Source organism: Bolinopsis microptera, chromosome 5 (assembly GCF_026151205.1).
Source record: "Bolinopsis microptera isolate Bmic1 chromosome 5, MBARI_Bmic_1.0, whole genome shotgun sequence".
NCBI classification, from domain to species: Eukaryota; Metazoa; Ctenophora; class Tentaculata; order Lobata; family Bolinopsidae; genus Bolinopsis; species Bolinopsis microptera.
This window is the reverse complement of record NC_087076.1, coordinates 9065589-9084201: the sequence shown is the minus strand read 5'-3', so window position 1 is coordinate 9084201 and position 18613 is coordinate 9065589. Positions and strand designations below refer to the sequence as shown.

Below are 18613 nucleotides of genomic sequence, written 5' to 3'. Positions count from 1 at the left end.
TCAAAAGCCAAATGTGTTCCATATAAGGTCGACGGAGGCACGAAACGAAAGGATGTTAGACAGCAAATTAATTGCTCCAGTATATTGACGTTAAAATCACTCTGAGCAGGTCAAGAGAAATAGCTAGTTGGACTCACAACGCGCCGGGCCTATTACTCTAATATAAAACGGCAATAGTCTGAGAAATCAAAAACTTGCACGTGCAAAGGCCTCGGCTCAATCACAGACGGAGAAATAATCAGTTGAGAGAGGAGGGAGAGGGTAATACGGTCCGGGGCACCTTTAAACACGCTACCCTTTTCAACGCAGATTAAGGTGAACAGGGGTCTTGTCAAAAAGCAATCACCGTAACCACTTTCTCTCAATTCCAGAGATGTGGAGCACTATAAATGAGAGCAAGACGGTGCAATCTGTTCAATGAGAATTTACGGGGGGCAGGACTGTCGGCCAATAATTGCCCGGTCGCACGGGGTAGCCATCCCGATCACATTAACATTTCTTGACACGATTATTTCGGGTAGTTTGAAAGTAGGTGAAATAGCCCCTTGCGATAATTAGTCAGCTAATGACTGACAACACACCATCTTTTTCAAAGGCCACTAGTCTAACTGGTTATGGTAACTAGAGAGAGTGAGAGAGAGAGCGAGAGAGAGAGAGAGAGCGAGAGAGAGCGAGCGCTGAGAGAGCAACAAAATAGACAATTTACCGATTGTAAATATGAACGTATTTTGGGATTTTATTGCCACCGGTCTTAGTTATATCACACGGAGGTAGTAGAGAGAGAAAATCTATCAGAATTTTATAGACATACGACCTCATAGGACACCAGGTCAACTTGAGGGGACATTAGTCCTCGATCTCTCCTAGCAAAACTAACCGATTATTCTAACGAACCTTTCTGGGTACTGGTAGTACTTACGAAATGCCCATTTTGGAAATTAAACAGCTTATATAGAATTGATGAGCATGCAATTCTGGCGGAATATGACGGCGACACAAAACAGATACATGATGTATACAGTTATCAAGTCGAGCAGGTCAAAAATGTTAAAAGTTAAGAAACTAGAAAGAGAGCGGCGATCGCTCCGATAGACAACTTAGACGGAACGTTTTTGACTCAAAATTCTCATACATAATGCAAAAAGTAAATGGAGAACCAGTTCTTTATAAATTGCCGCAATATTTCTAGACAAACGACGATCAAATCGTAAATAACAAATAATTTGCATGCTTCAAAAGATCCAGCAAGTTAGATTGACTCCGAGATTTAACTGATTGTGCTGAATCATTTGAAATGAACTTCACGTCGGGCCGTTTTAAGAGATCAACCAATCAGACGGCTGGAATTTGTATCATGGAGTGCTTTTCGGCCAATCAGTGGACAGGAAAGAAGAGTAATCGTAGTCAAACGTAAAACTTGTATCGATTCGTAAAGTGGGCTGGTCTGTCTGAAAAAGAAAAAGAGCTTGCAAATTTAGCCGGGAGAAGAATCTGCCAGCAGATAAAGTGGAGGATCGGGGGAAGTGGATTTTGACAGAGTTACCCGCCGTTAAATCACTCTCTATCTAAAAACCATCTCGTAGACGACAAATGGTGAGCTGATGGATTATTCATTGCAATTTGAGGGAAAGTCCTTTGAAGAGCAACTTATAATTTTTACAGTACTTTGGGCAGGCTTAAATAGCTCTGGGAATTTTGTGCGTTAAAAGCAAAATGACTCGTGACAATGCGAAAATATTAGCAAGGACATATAACTGACCCATTAAACAAAACCACCCAATCAACGATCAACCGCGGTTGACATGGACCAATCAGAGCCGTCCTATCACATGATGTCATACTCACTGACCAATCACAGTAGAGAAGCGGTTCAGCTCAAAACACCAGTCGGAAGGGGCAAAGTCAGATTCTCATCCGATGATGAAAGGTCGGTAAAATATAAGATTGTCCGCTGAAAAGGGGAGCCTTCCATTTAGAACCACTTCAAAGTTCTTGTCAAAATAACAACAACTTATGCTAATCATCTACTTTGTCCAACGTAAAATCAAATTATTAACCTGGTTGATAGTAGTAGCCCAATTAGTAAGCGTTTCCCTAAACAATCAGGGAGTAAATAGCTCGCCTGGTGACGGAGCAGGAGCAAAGCAAATATTTAATTTAGACAGAGGTACAGATCTCGTAAGCCCAGGGTAATATCAGGATCGTTAGACTGCTGTTGATAATGGCAAAAAGTCCCGGATCACAAACAAAAATCGTTGGCGTAATTTGCGGCAATTTATCGTACCAACAGCAGCAAGACAAGAGCTCATATTGATCAGTAGACCCAACAAACACAGGAGTTCTGTGAAGCGCAATACCGACCACCGGACACGACAAAACCACGTGACAATTAACCCATAAGCCGATCAAAACCCTGGAAACCGCCCACATGACTTGTCCGCACCAATGGGAGACATGTCACGTGACGAGCAACCCGTGTTGTGGCTTGGCAGGGTGGTACGCTCACGGGAGGGTTTGACAGTTAGGTTTGACTGCCTCGCTGGAGCCGTTTTGCCAGTCAAGATCAGGCCCCCAACTAAATGTGCCACAATGACTCGGAGTGAGACTTGTGGCAGATGCATGCTGTATTTTAGACAGGGCGGCTGCTCTCTTCTCCACCAAAATTGGTGCTCATGATATGACAAGTAAACTGGCCTGTAAATCCACAAAGCCACAATTAGATTTTCCCAAGGAATGCAGCACAAGTCTCTAGACACATGTCAAAACAGGAGGAAACCGTTAGCAATTGCTATTATCAGTGTCTTTAAAGAAGGAGGGTGAGGGAGCTGACTACTAACATATTACAGGTTAGAGACAGTTAGAGACAGCAGCGAGTTACCAAGGTAGTTATCCTAAGAGAGCGGTAATCGCTATAAACTCACCAGTCATGTTTAATGTTAATAATGGCCCTGTTTGCACAGATTACATCACAGATTGGAGAACTATTCCGTACCATGGTATCTTGATGTCCGGTAAATAATACGTGTGAATCTAACAAGTGTGAAATGAGACTAGGATTGAACTGGAAGACTGCTATTTAATAGTTGCTAGCTTCTAAATTGAGAACATTGAACATTGAGATAAAACTGTCTGGTGGTTGTGTAATATAGTGAGGTGAAATGATATTTTTAACATTAGACATTAATTGTGGATAGAATTCTAGTTAAGTAAACACATTTATCGTAGTCAAGATAAGAGAAATTTTCCAGTTTGTGCAGGTTTTGCAAAATGCTGATAAGTATATTGTCACATATTTATACTTATCTTGGACTTACATTTAGTAGCAGCTAACAGTAATTGATATTATAAAGGACCTGGATAAATCACGGAAATGAGCTTACACCAATTTGAGTGTAACGATCTTACTCCTTTATAACATTATTTCTTACCAGAATACTATGACAATTATAAATCAGAACATAAAATAATAATGACATTTTCTATGAAACAGCATATTTTGATAAGATATGAACCCTTGACTTAGCTATAGTAACCAACATATTTAACAGAAAACAGAGGCGGTCACAACTCCCAAGAAACACTGGCAGCAAGTATAAGATCGCTAAACTCGGCAAATAATTTGCCACAAAGGACTGAGCGCCAACACTATTTCCTCCTTACTTTTAGTTATGATATCTTTGACTTTACCTCCTAATAAATGTGAACAAGCTTATCATGAGTTATCATTTCGAGTCAAAAAACTTCCCGCGATGGTATAGATCAAAGGGTGCCTGCATCTAAATGAGATGTGAGCGCACTATGATCTTTTGAATTCTAAACGAAGTTTGATACAAATAACATACTGAGAATTGTTGCTGATATGAGGGAATAATTCAGTAATACTGGGCTGTATATAATATCCATTAACAATGTTTCTAAGTATGATGCGGTTACGGGGATGATGTCAATAATGATATAATCGCTAATACAGGCAATATATGTATTTACAACAAGGTACGGCTGAGAAGGCAGAAGAGATCTTGAAAATCTTCACTATCGCCGGTCGAGCAAGGTGCAACGAACCACATCCAGAGGCATATCTTGATTTACATTTTCAGACTATGTTAATAGGCGGCCATAATTTATCATTATGACCGGCAATCTACTACAATAGAATCGGATCAGGCATTTTATTCGTACTTTATGAATTATCAAAACTGCATAAGTGTGTTCCATTGAACGCAAATTCGATTACGATTTATTCATGAGGAGGGCCAGAAGGGGGTGGCACTTGTAGATGACCTCAGCTCAAACGGTATATATCATCTAATTAAGGTAAACAAACCAGCGATAACAACCAAAGATTGGAGATCCTGAGAGAAGCGGGAGAAAGCAAAGGAAACTGGAAAAGAAAGGCGCCATTCAAGCTTCACAAGTTGTCAGGGACTGATTTTGGTTAAGACCGAGTGAACGCGTGTTTGGTTCAACTTCAAATAACAAGTCCCTATCACGCGCGCGCTACTTATTCCTTATATCACGTGACAGATTTTCTGACGCGCGTTGCCATATCAACGGCACCTGATGCTTCACAATTGGTGGTTTTGCTGTCACGTGACGGAAAGATGGTCACGTGAACCAACAGCTGACGTGTGCCTCTATGGTTGCAGCCGCTGTGCAAGTCTTTCGCTGGCGAGGTCGAGGGAAGCAATGACGGGGAGAAAACCTTGTAACTTTAAACGTGGAGTTTACGACAATAACCAGCTATTTGAATTTAATTAAATTTTGAATAATAATTTTGGTATTTGGATTAAATTGTGAATTGTGTATGATACTGCCTTAATGAACTGCACTTTAGTCCCCACTTAAATTTGTGACTTAGAGAACTCCAATAATTTCAAATTCTAATCTGAAAACTTACTGAAAACTGTTTTCAAGCTACGAACATTTCCTGGGGACTCTATCAAATTGAATCAACGGAAATTAAAATAAATTCCTGGAGCAACAGTCATTTGGTCGAATTGAGTAGGTCGTTGGCGGCAGTATTAATTAAGATGGCGTTCACTGGACCCTGTATATATGATCATTGTGTACGTTTGAAATTATTCCCATCCCAGACTAACTAGACACGGCATTTCGGTTAGTTTTGGAGGGAACACGCTCCCTCGTCATGCAATAAGTCACAACCTGAGCAAGATCATCAGGCAACGATTCTGTTGATCAATCAGTATATCGCACTCTAAAGCTGACACGGAGAGAACAATAGACATTGGCCGGTGAGTAATATCTGGGTCTAAACGTAGACAGGGAGCTATTGTTCTACTTGGGAGAGTTTCACGGACTTTCAGTTAAGAAAACAGATCCTCTGGGAAATAAACGATACTCTTTGTTACCATAACACTGCAAATGTCAACAAACAGAAAGTATCAGTGTCACACTCATGGTATCACACTAATAGGCCCCTATCACGTGAAACACACAAATTTGACGGTTCACTGGACCGGGTTAGAATGACCAGCCAATAGGACAGCCTCAATTAATCACGTGACCGAATATCTAGGATTATTCTCAGCGGACCGTGATATTTGACTAAGAGTGAGTCTGCGGTACTTGAGTAATAGCCACTTCATTTGTCAACTTCTTTTCATGTGCACAGGAAGTTGATTCTACCCGTCTAGATACAAAGTATGTGTTTCTATGGTTCTATCTGAAAAAGTTCTTCTCGTTTAGGATCAAAGAAAGTCGTCCAATTGACGGGTTCCCAGTAATTATTTTGACCTTTGTGTCTCAAACTATTCCTTCCTTAGTCCGGGGCCCGGGTCTCGAAAAAGTACGTCTCACGGTTAAAACTTAAACTGTTACCATTCGTTACCATTTGTGCTCACACAGTACTAGGTGACCAAAAAGTTAATTAAACCTGAAGCCAGATAAAAGAAGTGATGAAGATTATTAGTTATTTGGGGTTCTGAATAAAAGGCGTGCCGTTTCAGCACTCTGGCCCCGTCAACCTCCAGAACACCAGGACCCTGGAGTCGGGTTGTCACTGCCAAAAAAACTGTTGAAGTTCAAGTAAAAACAGAAGAGAGCGGATCACTAGCTAATCAATCTCGTTAACAACCCCACCCTCGAGGGGGACATGTCCCGGGGCTATACTCTCGTGTTGACAGGGGCAATCGCAGAGGTGTGGGGATCGAGTTGCTAAAAAATAATTATGCCATTATTTTATGTATGAGATTGTATCACAGGATATTTAATAATTGTTAATTGCGAAGAAAACTGTAATTCTCAATCACGTACGCCCCTCCGGCCTCTCTGACCTCCTGTTACATCGAAACATCTTCAATGAACAAATTAGTGCACGCCCTGCAGAATAGTTTGGTAGTGTTTTTACATCAGCGACTTCTGGTTTCCCGTTTCCGTACCCTCAAATTACGATAGCCTAAAATAAGAGCAGAGTTGTGAATTATTATCGTGCATTCGTCACCAGAGGTTATCTCCGTCGTGATCTATTTGGATTTGGTGACTTAAAATTTCACAACCCTCTAAACTTATAATGACCATTTTCAACAGCAATTTTACCCCAAATTAGTGTGTCATTAAAATATTTTCAAGCTAAATATTCGGTCGATGATGTGTCATGCAGGGCAGGTGTCCGTTTCCTCCTCTCAGTTGTCATGGGAACGTTTTGTCAGGTTGTAGAGGAGCATGTAGTCGCACGTGCAGAACCAGGACAAGCATCGTACAACCCACGTCGCCACCTTCTCCTCACTCATCTTCATTTTCACTTTACTTAAAATTTAATTAATTTTTCACCAGCTACTCGGCCGCTTGTAACCAAAGACTGGAGTCAAACGTCAAAACTTCGCCGAATGTCACCGCTCAGTTCCAATTTTGTAATGGTGTGCTAATTAAGCTCTCGTTCACGCGGTGCTCGATAATTGCGCTCCTACTCGAGCTGTGCAAGATCCGGTCCTCTGTTCACGATACCCTGGGAACGGTTAAACGGGATATTAAAATGCTCGGTCTCTCCTCCTCTATTACTCCAGCCTGGTCAAGGAGTGACATATTACATTTTTTACCCGGGTAAAATCAGCCTTTTTAAAGGAAAAAGCTATTGGTTTAAGACAATTGAGAGCTGGTTCGCTTTACAGCGATCGCCCTGATATAGACAGCTAGAAGGATGATTTACTTGTAGTCCAAGGTTTCTAGCCTGGCCGGTTCGGAACACAGTCGGCAGGTGGCCAGACTCTCACTGATGTTTCTGGGAACACAGTCTACCACTTTAATCGCGCCCTAGGTCCTTAGGTTCTGTTTTAGGAACAGATCCTTGCATGTCTAATGGCTTTCAATTCGTTATTGACCCTAATTGGATAATTGGAACACGGGATTTTAGTTTAAGTTACGGAATGAAACAACTGTCGTCCGAGAGGAGTTGTTTCAATGGGAGTTAACTATTATAGCCAGGAATATTTCCAATCTGCATTCGAGAATCTATAATAAAATCGGAATTCCGCTCCGAGTGTGTTACGTAACATGCTTATATGTGTTTCAATGTCATTCTCATAATTAGAATTATTAAATCTTGATTACATAAATTCGATCCGCTACTCAAGGTGCAATAAATGCGGCTGGAACTCAACTTTTAAACGCAGGGTATTGAAATATCTTGGACAAAAGAATTTAGTCTTTGAGCTGGAGAAAGGATTGCAAGAAATATCAAAATTTCATTCCTGATATACAAAGAAATTCGGTTGAAAATTAAGTTTTATTCCTCAGAGGATTTCATAACTTCTTTAAAACTTATTATGTTTTAAAATCTTGAAACGAGGAAAGTAGCATAACTTCTGCCACGCGAAAGTCAAGAAACATTTCAATTCAAGCAGTAATGACCTAAGATGAGGAGTACGGACTCGTTTAGGGGGAAAAGTACGCACTTGTACGCAACTTTGAAAAGTCCGACTCATACGACGTACGATTCAGATAGAATTTTTTTGTTTTTGAATTATTATCATCGGGGCCGTTGTAAAATGTAATTGTTAATTGCCGATGTTAGAGAAAATATACCGTTCGCGAACAAATTAAACACAGAATTCTTAGGCCAGGCAAGTAAAACAAAAATTCTACAAAATTACTAGACAATTTACTAATTTAAACAGCTTGTTTCTCTTAAATTTAAACTTTAAGTTAATCGCGATCGACGATTGGAATATAAAAACACAAGTTTTTGAAAACGCTCAATATTAGTCCGTAACATGCGATTTAGAACTCTTCCATCGATTTCTAGAGGAGGACTTTTCAGTAGAATTGAAAAGTACGTACAATACGAGTAAATTGAAAAGTCCGACTCATTCGTACTTCTCATCTTAGGTAATGACAATATATATACTGCAGTTCTTTCACTACGCTACCAATTTGGTTGCTCACGTTCACTTGCGCTACTTTTTTACGGGAATTATTTTGGTGACCCTAATTTTAGATGGTCCCAAGGTCATTCGGACACTAACCAAAAAGAAATTTGGATAGGTTTTGCAAGATTTAGCTTATGTTTGTAGTGGTTAGTAGGGAGCTTTACGGCTCTTGACAGACAAAGTGAAACCAGGCAAATGACTGGTAAAAACTAAAGATCACTGGCGAAAACTTATAGTTGTAGAAATTCTGTTGTAACATCAACTTTAATGTTGGGATTTTAGGATATAAATAATCTTTTTAATTTATTCTGACTACCGCTCTGTGACAAAGCGGTAATATAATTATTCTATATAGCTCATTCAATAGACTGTATATTTATTAGATCAGCAAGACAGATACTTATTCAACAATTCTTTACTTAAGATATCGGAGGCCCTTACATTAATATCGTAGTGAATAAGAGGCTTGGTGTTCACAGTAGAGCGCGGTTTAAAAAAGCTGCCAGTTTAAAATTATTCCTTTGTACTGACATTTAGTAACCTGTGTCAACTCCAAAAGAAGAAGCGATTATTCAAAACGTACGAGGGTAATTGTTTCGAAAGAAGAGTTATAACTATACCAAATTAACAAAACAAAACGAAACGAAACTGTGCTCCGCAAGCATTCGGTATACACTTTATATGTGGTGGTAATATGCGGAAAATTAACTGCTCCAATTTTCAATTTTGATCAAATATTATTTGATCAACTGACCTAGTGTTACCGGAAAGTAAATTTTAGGCGTAATTACCGCTCGTTATACGATATATTCATGTGGTTCCACAGAATTCTAAATTGACCAGAAATTAATCCAAAATGGTACGTGACCGTTTATCACTGCGTTTAAGTTAAATTAAAAAATGACGTAACATTTAGATTCATGCATATAAATCTATAAGTATAAATCAACTGCATCAAATTTGATAAAATTTTCAAGAACATAATATAATTATATGCCATGAACAATAAAATGGTCACATGTTTAAAAATGTCTTGCCAATCCCCAATATAAAAAAGATCCTGCCGTTAAATATCAGACCACTGATCGTGCCTGCATATCAATTTTGCTTTTTATTTCATGCCTCAACTTCAAGTATTACAAAATTTAGGTTTTCATGGGCCGGAAGAAAAAATCAAGCGGTAATATCGATGGCTTTTACTAATTCGCTCGCCAAAAATTATCACGTGACTTTGCTTTTTATGGTTTTGCAGCCGAACAAAACGGTTTTACATAAACCCTTATCCCAACCCTAACGGGCCTTACCCTAACCATAACCATAACCCCAAATATCTATCCATAACCCAAACCACAACCCTAACCCTATAACCCGATCCCTAAACAATCAAATTCGTGTTTTACTAGCCTGTCATGTGACCAAAACAGTTTTTGTCCATAACTTTCCAGGTGAGGCATTTTTACCCTACGTCATGGGGGGGGGGGGGGGGGGGGGGGGGTCGAGGGGTTGGTGATTCAGAATCAGCGTCCAAAAATACACAGAACCAGATTACTTTTATACCTTCAGGGCCTTTTCACAAGAATTTTCTTAAAATTTGATTTTGGGTGCGGAGCGATTTAGTTATTATTTACTTCCACATCTTGTAAAAGTTTACACTGAAATGCAGGACCGAGGTGGTCAAATTAAAATTTTTTTTCAAAAAGCAGGTATTACTGATATGATGCTTTAAGCATGGAATATGTAATGCACGATACCTAACCCATTTGAGGAAGATGACTTGTGATATGATCATCAAATCTGGTTATATTTCGGGCTTTTACTAATTCGCTCGGCCAAAAATTTCACGTGACTTTGGTTTTTATGGTTTTGCAGCCGTACAAAACGGTTTTACATAAACCCTAATCCCAACCATAACCCCGAAGCTAACCATAACCCTTATCACAACCTTTACCCTAACCCAAGCCCTTAACAATCGAATTCATGGTTTACTAGCCTGTTACGTGACCAAAACGGTTTTCTGCCCACAACTCTCCAGTGAAGCATTTTTACCCTACGTCATGGGGATGATTCGGAATCAGCGTCCAAAAATACCCAAAGGGCCTTTTCACAAGAATTTTCTTAAAATTTGGGCGAGCGATTTAGTAGGAGCGGTATTAGATGCCATCGTAACTGGTAAAACCTCGTTAGCACAATAATTAGGCAGATGTTATGTGAGACCAGTATCTAGCCAGTATCTAGCCAGTATCTAGCCAGTATCTAGTAGTCATTAGACATTAAAATAGATAAAGAATAACATTCTATTGCCATATATTACTATAATATATTATTTTAAGAATTTGATAAGTCCAATCATCTTTATTAATCATGTACCACCAGCAATTTGTATTCAATCGATGGAATGAAGGAAAATATTTCATTTCGTTTCAAAATGTAAAATACCGTGCCTTGCCCTCAATATCATCAAGTACGAGCAGATTTCAATGGTTTTGGTATAATTACATGCATGTCTGTGAACAAAACCATAGCTTTGTTTTCAAATTAAACAGTCAAAGTTGCCCTGAATACGCAAGTATAGGCAGCTTTGTAAAGGTACATCTTTGAGGAACTACACACATCTGCTGAGTCATGACCTGCATTTCAATTGATACGATAGCCAAGTTAATTATAGACTCTTTATTCTTCTGTTGTTTTGAATGTCTTTGCTTGATTTTTTAGTAGCTGCTCGCTGACTGGAGAAATCATTATGCCGGATAAAACTCATGCCAGCGTACGGCGGGTATCCACTAACTCTATGATGAAACCGCGACCATCAAGTGCTTTAGATAAAGCAAGGAAGGCTAGAATGACTGCCTTGCAAACAGAAGAACTAAAACTTAAAGATCTCATAACTCCCGAGAGATCAAAATCGAGCAAAAATTTGTTCGCAACGGAGGAGATTTTGACAAAGGTCATCCAAAGACCTACAAAGAAGTTTTCTCTCTTTATCACGGGAATTCTTTATGTATCTGCCGTAAGTGGAACATCATATTATAGCACTGCACTATATCTGCAATATGAAAATCTACAACTTATTCTTTTTAGTACTCTAACCGGAACCCGACCTCAAACTCATAGCCCTAATTTTAAATCTCATTTAAATATAAAGAGAGAGAGAGAGACAAAACATCTAGCAGTAGTTGGTGGCGTTTATCTTTTAAGTAGTGGCAGCTGAAGATGAGCTAAATCATAAGCACACGACGTAATAATTTAATATCCATTTTATGTTTCTGTAAATATGAAATATTAAACACACGGAGAACCTCAGATGGGAGGAGCCCAGACCCTGTTCCACAGCCTTTGTGGTCACCTGCCGTACAGTGAGTGGGATTGTCTCGGTAACGTGACTACCAATCCCAAGTGTTTTGAAGCTACTCAGTCGTTGAATCGTTCAACCAGTGAGTACATTGTTCGTTAACAAACATGTTAATAGTTATACATTTTCGATCGTTTTACGTTTACCAGACCTAAAAATTCGTTTAAAGATAGTGCATTGGTAATACGTAGCCCGTAGGGCCGGTAAACCACAGCAGTTTGGGCTACTGCTAACTTAATGCTACTATACTGCTAGCTTACTGACAAGTGATTCAACACCATTTTTGTATACTTACAAGGAATGGGATTCTGATATTTAACAATCGCTGTAAAACTGCTGACTATCCCAATTCAATGATACCATCATACAGATTACGTAAATTTACTGTCCCACCCTTCAGACGGGAGTATTTACAACAAGACTACAATATGTGCCAACAAGTTGAAAGCTGGCCTCCACTTCAACTGGGTCGTTAGTGATGTAAACTTCTTCTCCACTGAGTGGGGTCTCTACTGCGATGAGATGGGACTTTACAAGGACCTTATCGTTCAGATGTTCTTTATTGGCAGTGGTTGTGGCACTCTCCTAGCTTGGCAAGTTAATGGTTAATTGTTGTGATAATGTAACCAGACATTACAGGTTGTTATACGATATGTCAAGAACCACTGTGACCATACCAACCACTGTCACCCTAACAAATAACGCCTGTTTGTTACAGGTTGTTGTACGATACCATAGGAAGAAGAACCTCTGCTATGATAGGACTTGTGATTTCTATTACTGTCACTGCTGTATCTGCTTTCTCTCCAAACGCCTATCTAATGATTATATACCGCTTCTTTCAAGGTAGGAAAAATAGTTAAATTCAGTTAATAAAAGAGGAAAATGTATAAATGTATAAATGTATAAATGAATAAATGTATAAATGTATAAATGAATAAATGTATAAATGTATAAATGTATAAATGTATAAATGTATAAATGTATAAATGTATAAATGTATAAATGTATAAATGTATAAATGTATAAATGTATAAATGTATAAAAATAATGAAAATGTGTAAGAATAATGTTATCATCAATGATCAATAATGTGGCAGGGGCTGGTTTAACTGATTGGTAATTCTTTACTTTGATATTTGAGGTACGAAATGTAAGCCCCTGATCCTAACCTAAAACGATAAAAGTTTGCTCGATTAAAAAACAATTTCCCTCGGCTTACTGACCAGTTAATTACAGGTTTTGGAATGTTAATATACTACACAGCGGTCTATATCTATCTGATGGAGATAGTTCCGTCCAGTTTCCGAGTCATTGTGTCAACTTTTTACATGGTTTTCTGGAGTTTTGGGCAGTTATTCGAGTTGTTCATCTTCGTCATGTGCAAAAAGTAAGGGAATTAGTGAGTGATATTATAGAAATTGTTGGTATATTTTGATCAAGGTCGAAATGAAATTCAGTATGATATGAATCAATGCGACAATTTATTAATAAACTTTATAATATTGGTCCGAGCTATACATCAGATTACAAAAATAAAAAGTAAGGTATCTATATTCTATACCTTACTTTTCTCTTTTCTGTGTGTTGTCTATAGACAGAAAAGGTACAGACACGTTGTACATTTCAGCTGGGGAACCACCATGTCGTTTATGGGGATGTTGATGGTAATTTCCCTGATACCCCTCCTCTACGGTCCTGACTCGCCGAGATTCAAACTAGTCACTCTCCGTTAGTATTATTGATATTTTATTACTACTATTCTCGCCTCCTCGCCATAACATTAAAAACTTCTGTCACCCTGACTACTGGTGTTACTCTGACTACTGGTGTTAGCCTGACTACTGGTGTTACCCTGACTACTGGTGTTACACTGACTACTGGTGTTACTCTGACTACTGGTGTTACCCTGACTACTGGTGTTACCCTGACTACTGATGTTACCCTGACTACTGGTGTTACCCTGATTACTGCTGTTAACCTGACTACTGATGTTACCGTGACTACTGGTGTTACTCTGACTACTGGTGTTACACTGACTACTGGTGTTACCCTGACTACTGGTGTTACCCTGACTACTGGTGTTACCCTCACTACTGGTGTTACCCTGACTACTGGTGTTACCCTGACTACTGGTGTTACCCTGACTACTGGTGTTACCGTGACTACTGGTGTTACTCTGACTACTGGTGTTACCCTGACTACTGGTGTTAACCTGACTACTGGTGTTACCCTACAAATATTCTAAACATAATGCGTACAGGCAGAGAATTAGAGGCCAGAAAGGAGCTGGAATTATTGTTCGGCTTGAACGGTGAAACATTCCACTTCAAAGAATTCAAAGCGGCCCTCACTTTCCACGAGCAGCGTATGGATGAGATAACCGGTATCAATATCGTGAGACTTCATCCGTAAGTTAATTTATTAAGTTAATTTTAAGAATCCTTTTTGTTTAAATCTTTTTGAAACCATATGCTGTTAAAAGTGACTATTTCCGTATGCATCATCGGTCAGACGGACAAGTTAACGAAGAACTCGATGAATAATAGTAAACACTTTGTCTTAATCTTATAGTCCCCAGGAAGTTTGTAAAAGAGATGATTGTGTTGATAATACTGTGGTTTGTTGTGGGATTCTCCTACTATGGGTTTGGGTACAGTTTCAGTCAACTCAGTAAAAACATTGTACCCAGCACCTTGTACGCTGGTTAGTCCAACTTTCTTTGGAGAAGTTGAAATAAACTCGTATTGGTTTTCTGAAGTGATATTAGATAGTGACAAATTTTCATCTGTTTATATTTAGATTTGCGATCTTGTCATTTTCGCCAATTTTATTCGTGTCTTTTTTTGGCTGGTAAGCCGAGCAAACTCTTGATATTTAAACTTGCAGCTATCGGGGAGATTTTTGCGAGCCTCATGACGATTGTTCCCCTTTTGTATCTCGGACGGAAATTGTCCTGCCAGATTTTCTTCTTCCTGGGTAAGTTTAAACTTTAATTTAGAAACATATTGATAGAGTCGGATTCTAATGTATCTGATGACATGCTGAGGCTAAACCTAGATCTAAAACAAACAAAGGAATGGTTTTCTAATTCATAGGTGCTATTAGATTTTAGACACGATTTTGTGTGGGGTGCAACTCCCCCAAAGTTAGATAACTCAATGATAACCCACACATCGCCTACCCAGCCGGAGCCTCGTTCGTTGTGATGATGTTTCCGTTTCCTGGAATCAAGAACGCAATCTCGGTCCAGGAGCTGACAGCACTGCTGGGTAACATGGGGGTTTCAGCAGCCTTCTCCAGTCTCTACCTCTACACATTCGAACTGTCACCCACTACTCACCGGGGCAGGATATTCAACACCTGCCAGTTTGCCTGCAGAGTAGGTTAGTTGTTAGGGTGCCCTTACTTAGTGCGTACTTAGTGAACTCTTATCATTACAGACACCACACCAATTAGCCAATTAACAGCACGCGTAACAAATCTCTCCGTGACAGGCGCCAGATCTGCGATTCCGTGATTCTCAAACAAGCTGTGAAAATTAAGGATTGTTTTAGTCATGGTAGTTGGCCAGATTTGAGTATTTTTTAAATTATTTATTTATTTATTTAATTATTAACTATTTATTCATTTACTTTTTATCATCATGATATTACAACATATTTGACATATAAAACATAAACAACAATATGAAAACACAATGTTGCCAATATGTAGCGTGTAAAGTCGGGTGTCCAGCGGGTATTTCATCACATGAGTTAGTGATACTAATATGAGCGACCATGAGGAGAGGACTTATATAACTCCAGAAAACACCGGTAACTCATCAAACCAGCTGTACTCATTAAAAGTTTTTTTGTCGGTCACCCAATGAAACAGCGGTTAATCATCATAAGATCATACCAGTTACTCGATGTGATATAATGTCCCACGTGCTCAATGAGTTGAGATTATAATGGGTATATTTATATTTATATACTCGTTATACCTGAGCAGTGTACACTTGCCAGGCCTTACTTGATACTTTTCTAAGTAATATTTGGATTCGCAAGCGAAATCGTGCAGAGATCATTCGGAAAAGAACACCTTTCGTTTCAAAATGAGCGAATCTGATAGCAATTTCTTCTATTCAGAAGAATTTGTGTTTATTTCTGGAGTAACAATTTGTGGTTTATCGTTGATTGGAATCATCGCTAATGGAACGTCATTCTCCTTTTTCATCAGGTACTGTACCTCATTGGGACTTTCAGCTGAAAGTTCTGATATTTTATTAGATTCAAAGTTTCAACCGCAAATTGTTGCTCACATTTTTGTTCACTCACCCAAACCTCAGGAAGCAGAAAAAAGGGCTGGGAAACAAACTTATAATCGCTCTGAACATTTGTGATCTGTCTCTCTGTATCCTGTCTATGGTTAATATACTTTCCTTTAATACGATGAACAGAAGACAAGCGGAACTTTATGAACTTACGGAGGATAAAAACGCAACAGAGGAATCGATCGAAGCAGCCAGAAGAGCCGGAACATACTTTGTAGTATGGCAGGCAGTTTGTTACACTCCATTTCAGTTTCTAGTGCTAGTTTCCTGCTTCTTAACAGTACTTCTAAGCGCTACAAGAATGGTTGCCTTGGTAAAACCACTTTATATCCTTCGACAGAGAATAGTTTGGGGTGCCCTTATCATCGCTTTAATATTTCTGTTCAGTACAGCTATCGGAAAATGGGTAACACTTAAAGCCATGTCCGATATCATCTTGTCTGAAGAAATGTTAAAATATCCAAGCACTGTGAATCCAGAGCTGGAGAAAAATTGGTTCATCCAATCCTACATCACAATAACAGAATACATACTTGTCGGGGTAATGGTAGTGACAGTGACTGTATGCAGTGTAACAACTGTTAGAGCCCTCAACTCACCAATAGTTGAGGTAATGGACCCTGAGGGTCGCCCTGATAATTCAACCAACAGAAGAGCTACTGTCATGATCCTTATACTGTCTTTGGTCTTTGTTCTTATCAATGGCACTTGGATCACCCTTTATATTAGCATTTATATTTCTTACATGGATACCGCAAATGATGAGGCATATAAAGAGGCATCTATTGACAACTTCATATACTTTATTATGATGCCAGCAAACTCGTTGATCAATCCAGTGATTTACATGGTAAGGAACACAGGACTGAACGAATACGCCAGGGTGTTAGTAAGACGAGTTGGGAGGGTATTCTGGACGGTCTTCCAGGGAATTGGGAACGCTGCATTCGTAACCAGATTCTCAGAAACTCATGAGTTAGATATTCATTTCTAGACCACTGAAACTTGTGTTGTCAGTAGTTAATAAACAGTTAACAATGTTGTTGTTGTTGGAACAAGCCCATGTATTATATAGCTGGCAACATTATAATGAGTTTATCAGTTTTATTGAAAATTCTTCTTGTCAGTTGCTAACCATATGGGCGGTATACAAGGACATTATTTCATTTCATTTCTCCTCTTTTAACCAAGTAAGCATTTGATAATGTGAAAATCAAAGTATTTTAGTGGTTTGTATCAAATAAAATTCGGGCTCAGTAGGAAACGAGGTAAAATACCAACAAGATTTATATGAAGCTAGGTCATGTTCATGACTCACGTTTCATATTTCGTATTTCAGGTTCATTTCTTGGAGCCCGATCAAACAAGCTGTATGAGGTGAGCAAATATATGGCTCTGATGATCTTTGCTGTGATGAATATCGTTTGCTTTGGTCTCTTGTTCTTGATGCCAAAGACTAAAGGAAGACCAACCCCTGATGTTCCTATAGAGGTATGCATCATGTATTATGGACATGTATTCTGCCTGTACTTGTATACTTTAGAGGTTTAAGCAAATAATTATAATTTATAATTGGTCCCTCTTATCTACATTTCGTTTTAGAACAATTTTGATGTTCCCAAAGTGCTTCGATGAAGATGTAAAACAACTGCATTGTTTGCTGGATCCCACCATTTGCTCGAAATTAGAGTGGGAGAGTTGACCGCAGCCCACCCATGATGTCGATTCGATATCAACATTTGTGATTTTATTCGTAGTTCCCCCGAGATTTTATCCAACCCTATAACTTCATTCTACGTAGGTGGAGAGAAGAAGTTACAAGCCCAAGAAAGGCGGTGAGGCTGAAGAAAGTAGAAGACAGGAAAAGGCAGTTTCTAAACCCCGACAACTTATGGCCGGACCAAATCGGGGTCTTCGGGCTGGACCAAAACGGGGAATGGGAGACTCTGACGTTTAGTTAGAGACTCTGAAGTCAGAAATGTATATTTGATTAATGGGTGTTATATATTTTATTGATTTGTTATTGAGTTAGTTTTTGACGAAGTGGAAGTTTTCAGAAATAAGAATTCGGGAAAGGTCTTTATGTTGACTCTGGTAAGGAATATTCTACGGTGATAGTAATCTTGAATATACTGTTTAATGTTTATGGTGAATAGTAAGATACAATTGCAGTAAAAACTCTCCAAACCATGCCTATCATTATCCCGAAACTATATTAGACATACAGCTAAATCTCTCTCTACCGTGATTTTTCTATACCGTGCAGTTGTTGCTTCATCCAGAACAAAGAGTTCGTGATTTTCAATAGTTTGTTTATTTTCCTCGTGTGATACAATGGGACAATAAAAACTGGGTTATCTATTTTTGGCAAATAAATCATAGTATCATGGTACAAAAATGCTACATAAACAAGTGTCCCTCCAAAAAAAGGGAATAAAAATCAAATATAAAATTTGTCGCCACATTACAATGGAACTTTATCAACAGTTTTAATAAAGCGTAGATTTAAATTCTAATTATTACTGTGATATACGTATAAATAATAACTAAACAGGTGATTGT

The 18613-nt window shown here is 38.8% G+C and overlaps 1 protein-coding gene across 1 annotated transcript; it reads left to right on the top strand.

Annotated features, from left to right (window-relative positions):
- The first annotated feature begins 10958 nt into the window (after nt 1-10958).
- LOC134815129 (organic anion transporter 3-like) lies at nt 10959-18355 on the top strand. The gene is made up of 12 exons (XM_063823624.1): nt 10959-11391; nt 11686-11815; nt 12134-12326; nt 12452-12579; nt 12973-13123; nt 13364-13464; nt 13997-14144; nt 14315-14439; nt 14623-14712; nt 14922-15119; nt 17391-17542; nt 17853-18355. The coding sequence occupies exons 1-12, from the start codon at nt 11125-11127 to the stop codon at nt 18006-18008; spliced, it is 1839 nt and encodes a 612-aa protein (XP_063679694.1). The 5' UTR covers nt 10959-11124; the 3' UTR covers nt 18009-18355.
- The last annotated feature ends 258 nt before the right edge of the window (nt 18356-18613 follow it).